The sequence below is a fragment of the Ornithodoros turicata genome, chromosome 6 (assembly GCF_037126465.1).
Source record: "Ornithodoros turicata isolate Travis chromosome 6, ASM3712646v1, whole genome shotgun sequence".
NCBI lineage: Eukaryota > Metazoa > Arthropoda > Arachnida > Ixodida > Argasidae > Ornithodoros > Ornithodoros turicata.
Window position 1 is genome coordinate 14,538,097 of NC_088206.1, and position 4,427 is coordinate 14,542,523.

The 4,427-nt window shown below is 42.4% G+C and overlaps 2 protein-coding genes across 4 annotated transcripts; one reads left to right on the forward strand and one right to left on the reverse strand.

The window, feature by feature from the left end:
• The first annotated feature begins 46 nt into the window (after positions 1-46).
• Positions 47-992, forward strand: LOC135399205 (inosine triphosphate pyrophosphatase-like). Its single transcript, XM_064630984.1, has 3 exons — positions 47-294; positions 367-579; positions 659-992. Exons 1-3 carry the CDS (start codon positions 208-210, stop codon positions 920-922), a joined length of 564 nt encoding a protein of 187 aa, XP_064487054.1. The 5' UTR covers positions 47-207; the 3' UTR covers positions 923-992.
• Positions 875-4,313, reverse strand: LOC135399203 (nicotinamide/nicotinic acid mononucleotide adenylyltransferase 1-like). Of its 3 annotated transcripts, none has more exons than XM_064630982.1 (8): positions 3,978-4,313; positions 3,583-3,739; positions 3,375-3,508; positions 2,592-2,674; positions 2,382-2,483; positions 2,232-2,290; positions 1,900-1,989; positions 875-1,802 (listed from the first exon to the last, which is right to left on the reverse strand). In XM_064630982.1, exons 1-8 carry the CDS (start codon positions 4,048-4,050, stop codon positions 1,736-1,738), a joined length of 765 nt encoding a protein of 254 aa, XP_064487052.1. In that variant the 5' UTR covers positions 4,051-4,313; the 3' UTR covers positions 875-1,735. The 3 variants fall into 3 exon arrangements, with proteins under 3 accessions (XP_064487052.1, XP_064487053.1, XP_064487051.1); XM_064630983.1 differs by having other exon boundaries at positions 875-1,797; positions 1,888-1,989; positions 3,978-4,312; XM_064630981.1 differs by having other exon boundaries at positions 1,888-1,989; positions 3,978-4,311.
• Positions 4,314-4,427: the final 114 nt, after the last annotated feature.

Here is a 4,427-nt window from a genome sequence, read left to right on the forward strand (position 1 = left end):
TCGTGCTCGGATTTACTGCGACGCAACGTCAAATAACCGAATAACGACGAATGCTGTATGCTAGTCAGACACCGATCCATTCAAGTTCCCGGTACCGGCTGATCATTCGGATTTCGGATTCTTCTTCGCACCCCTTCGCATGGTTACCGTCGAGTCAACCACTGAAATAGTTTTCCCCACCACTGTGCGAAACGTGCCGAAGTTCACATGGCGAAGACAATAACATTTATTACGGGGAACAAAGATAAGCTCCGAGAAGCTCTGGTCATCCTCGGGAGTTTGCCAGGATACAGAGTGAGCAGATTCATAGACACATTTGGTTTGCGATTAGCAATAAACATTATAATGACGGGACTTATTTTCCAGATAGAAAACAAAAAGTTTGACCTACCCGAGTTGCAGGGCGAGCCAGACTTTGTGTGCACAGAGAAATGCCTGGCAGCATCGGCAAAATTCGAGTGCCCGGTACTAGTGGAAGACACCAGTCTCTGTTTCAATGCCTTGGGCGGGCTTCCCGGAGTGCACGTAAAGTGGTTTGAGCATAAGATAGGGTGCGAAGGGTTACACAAACTTCTCGCTGTAAGTCGCCGCCAAAGCAGCCAAAGTGTTACGCTTATTCGTTGCTCTAAATGTTACGTTTTTTCTTTTTCGCTTTCAGGGTTTCGAGGATAAGAGTGCGTACGCGCTCTGTACGCTCGGGTACCGTGAGAGCATGCAAAGCAAGGTTAAGCTTTTTTGTGGACGTACGGAAGGTACAATAGTTGCTCCCCGAGGAACCCAAAATTTTGGGTGGGACTCCTGCTTCCAACCGGATGGCTACGACAAGACCTATGCAGAAATGAGCCCTGAACAGAAGAACACAATATCCCATCGATACAGAGCACTAGAAGCTCTTAAACAATATTTAATGGCAAAACAATGATTCTCTTAACATTGTAATATATAATTATATATATGTGGAAGTGTTTGGATTAAAAGGGCATTTTGGCACATACGAAAGCGTGCTCGTTGAAAGCTTGGTCAGAACAAAGTACACTCTTGCTGCATTTCACGATATCCTTTGACACGTCCACAGTTTCTGCTCGAGAACTTCAAAAACACTCTCTACGATGCTTCCAAACGTCACTTTGGCATATTAGTCTTTATGTGTGGGCACGTTCTTGATCAGACACATATGTACAATATGCTTGAGTAAGACTTTTTTTTTTCCTTAAGTAGATAAATTTTACCGAAATTTCATACGTTCTCACAACCCAGTTAGTACACGTAAAATAAGTCTGTTGTCCATGACATTGTCAACAGAATTTTTTTTTTTTTAAATTGTGCGGATGCGTTTAAGAACTTGTACTGGCCGGGACATCCTAGCATGGAAAGCATATACTCATCTGTTTGTAAATAAAACTAGTACAACAGCATATGAAATTTCACACCTGAAATGTTTACCGCGAGCTAGACATAACTGGATTGCATACAGTCTAAACAACCATTGCATTTGCTAGAGAAAGACAATAACTACCACCACATACACACTAGAAAGAAAAGGGGGGAAATCTACATGGCACACTTGGCCAGGGGTCCAATGAGATAATCTCTGGGAGCATTAACTTCTTGCTTCCCTACATGATTAAACTTCTAAAAAAAATGCCATTCTCTACGAATGACCTTAAAAAATTGTACTAAAAATCATGAGAATATGATGAGCTTCTGACTAGATAAAACTCTGTGGCGGACGATGTCAGACGGCAGTCCCTTCACTGTCTTCGTCTTCGTCGGCGCTGTTGTTGTTGTTGTTGATTGCTGCGCTGACGGAGAAAGAGGAAAGTAAGTGGCGCATAAAGCCATGTAGTCAGGACAGAGACTGCAAGGATAGAAATAACGAGAGCTTACTGTGGTAAGTACCTCTCCTGGTAAAGCCCGTGGTCTTTGATGTATGCTATGACACCGTCCTGTAATAGGTACTTGACGCTTTCGTTTCTTTGTAATGCTCGCCTGAAGAGGAAGGTAAATGTCTCAGTACCATTTTGGTCAGTCACAATTTCCCAATTTTTCGGCAATAATTTTAGCAATCTGTAAGTATCAGTCAGTTGCACAAGCCCAGCTGAGAGGTAAGGCAAAGCGCAACTAAACTAAGGTCACTTTTAAATGCACTTTTTGCTACGATAATAAATACAATAATATATAGAAATATAACAATATAAATACGGCAGGCCCAAAATCGTTCAGGTAATCACCTTATCTTTGTGGAGCTAATCTCGTTGGTAATCCATTCAGTGATGACATGGATGTTGTTCTGAAAGTGGGAAGAAACAGAGAATATATATATATATATATATATATATATATTATTATTATTATTATTATCAAAACATCTAAAGGCTTACCCGGTAGTGGCTTAGAACATCAGACTCGTATATGAGCCTAGAAACATCTGTGCCTGCCCGAGAGATGACTACGATGCCAAAATTGGACAGGATGTACTCGATCTGTATCAAGAGAATAATTGTGTGAAGGTTTCTTACAGACTTGCTCATCATGGTAACGTCACAACTGATTCACATTAACTAATTAACCAACACAGCTAATTAACTTACATCGCAGTCTTTCCAGAGGCCAGGAACGTTAAACGACTGGATGAGGTCCGCGCCACACAGCAGCATCACCTGAGCGGGGCATTCTTGAAGAGAAAACGTTAGATGAGACTTGAGTTCTGAAGATAGCATGTTTTCTTACTTTGAAGCCTGACGTTAAGCACATTCCCTTACTCCTGAGCAACTCAAAGAGTTAACTTTAAGAGACTCAAAGCAGGCAAAAATTTCATAGCAGTGGAAACGAGGGCATAATTCTTGGGCAATAAAATAGCCAGAGTAATTGCTGCTGAGTAGTGTCGCTGAGGGTTATGACACCATGCACTGCTTCTCTGCGATCTTCTCAGAATCCATGTGTAATGGAACCCTGAAATTTATCTGCAGTGTAGTTCTTGGAGCACATACTAATGCTACTCATGTGTTTGAGTGCTCTGTGAATTTATTGCATGTGGGAATGTTTCTATCTTGTCGATATTTTCGAAAACGTGCACTAATTAGTTCACGTAACTGTTCATGAATAATGCTGCGCAGCATATATTAACGTGTACTGTATTGTGCAGGACTGTATAATATCATATCAGCGCTGCTTCTCGCCAACAAGTTCAATTAATTCGGAATGCTTATATGAGTTACTCAGGGTTACTGCAACATTTGTCGTCTGCTAAAACCATGTAATGTCTGAGAATCGTACATCGTTATGCAACTCGTGGGTTAAATGAGAAAGCACACCCATTAATACTTATCAACCTACTGATTCATACTAAAAAAAAGCATTCCCTTCATTCTCACCATTTATATTATTCTCTGTTCTTCTCCGCTTCACTCGTTTCTGGTCAGTCTCTCCTGAGAGAGCATCTTGATGATGCTGCAGAACGGCCTTTGTTTCTGTCCACTTTCCTTGACTGCTTTCCCATGCGTCTAACCTGGAAAACGACGTTCATAAATGTCATACACAAGTTGCTAGAAGGGCTCAGTACTGCTTTAACGCACTCCTTGCCTTATCCAGTCGCTTGTGAGGACGGCTATGTTGACCATGGCACATCGGTGCTGAGCAGAAACCAGTCCTCTTTTTGAATAAGCATCACTCACTGGGGAAATAATTCCTTCGGTAACGTCATAGTTGCACGTTGAGCGCAGGTGGTCCCTCGCCAGCTCTAGAGCACCAAAAATAAACGTGTCCCCAATCACCTTCTCTCAGTTGCAGACTTACATGTAACAGGTAACTGTGTTCATAAACTTGCGTAGTTTTCTCACAGTTGCTTCTGAGACACGCGTTTAAAAACTTTATCGTAAAAGGCCCTCATTACGTTAAAACATAATGAAGGATAATGACAGTAATTTCCTTCGCGATACTCCTACGTGTTTGAATACTATACGGGAAATTTTACATACCAAACATTCGAAGATGCATGTTGGTTATTGGGTTGAACGAGCCACACGCTACGAGCACAACTTTTCGCGGCATTTTGATTACGTTTTAATGTGAGACAACGCTGCCGATCCGAACCATTCCACCACCGTGCACCACAGAAACCATTGCACTGCAAAAGCGCAAACGTCATACTAAAGTGCATACCGATTCTCGGTACGCTTGTAACCCTAACGCGTGAACAAGATGTGCGCTGCTTGCATGATTGGCATGATGTTACGTGGAGTTGTGAAACGTTGCCGTGGTCTTCAACGACGAATGCATGCCTCCTTGCCTTGTGTAGGATAGTATATGTATACCAGCAAAATCATGTCGCGATGATGATGATGATATGGTCCACGGCAGGAGTTAGGGTATGACTCCGCCACTCCGCCATCGTGAGTGACGGCTGGAGGTAGTTAATAGTGCAACGA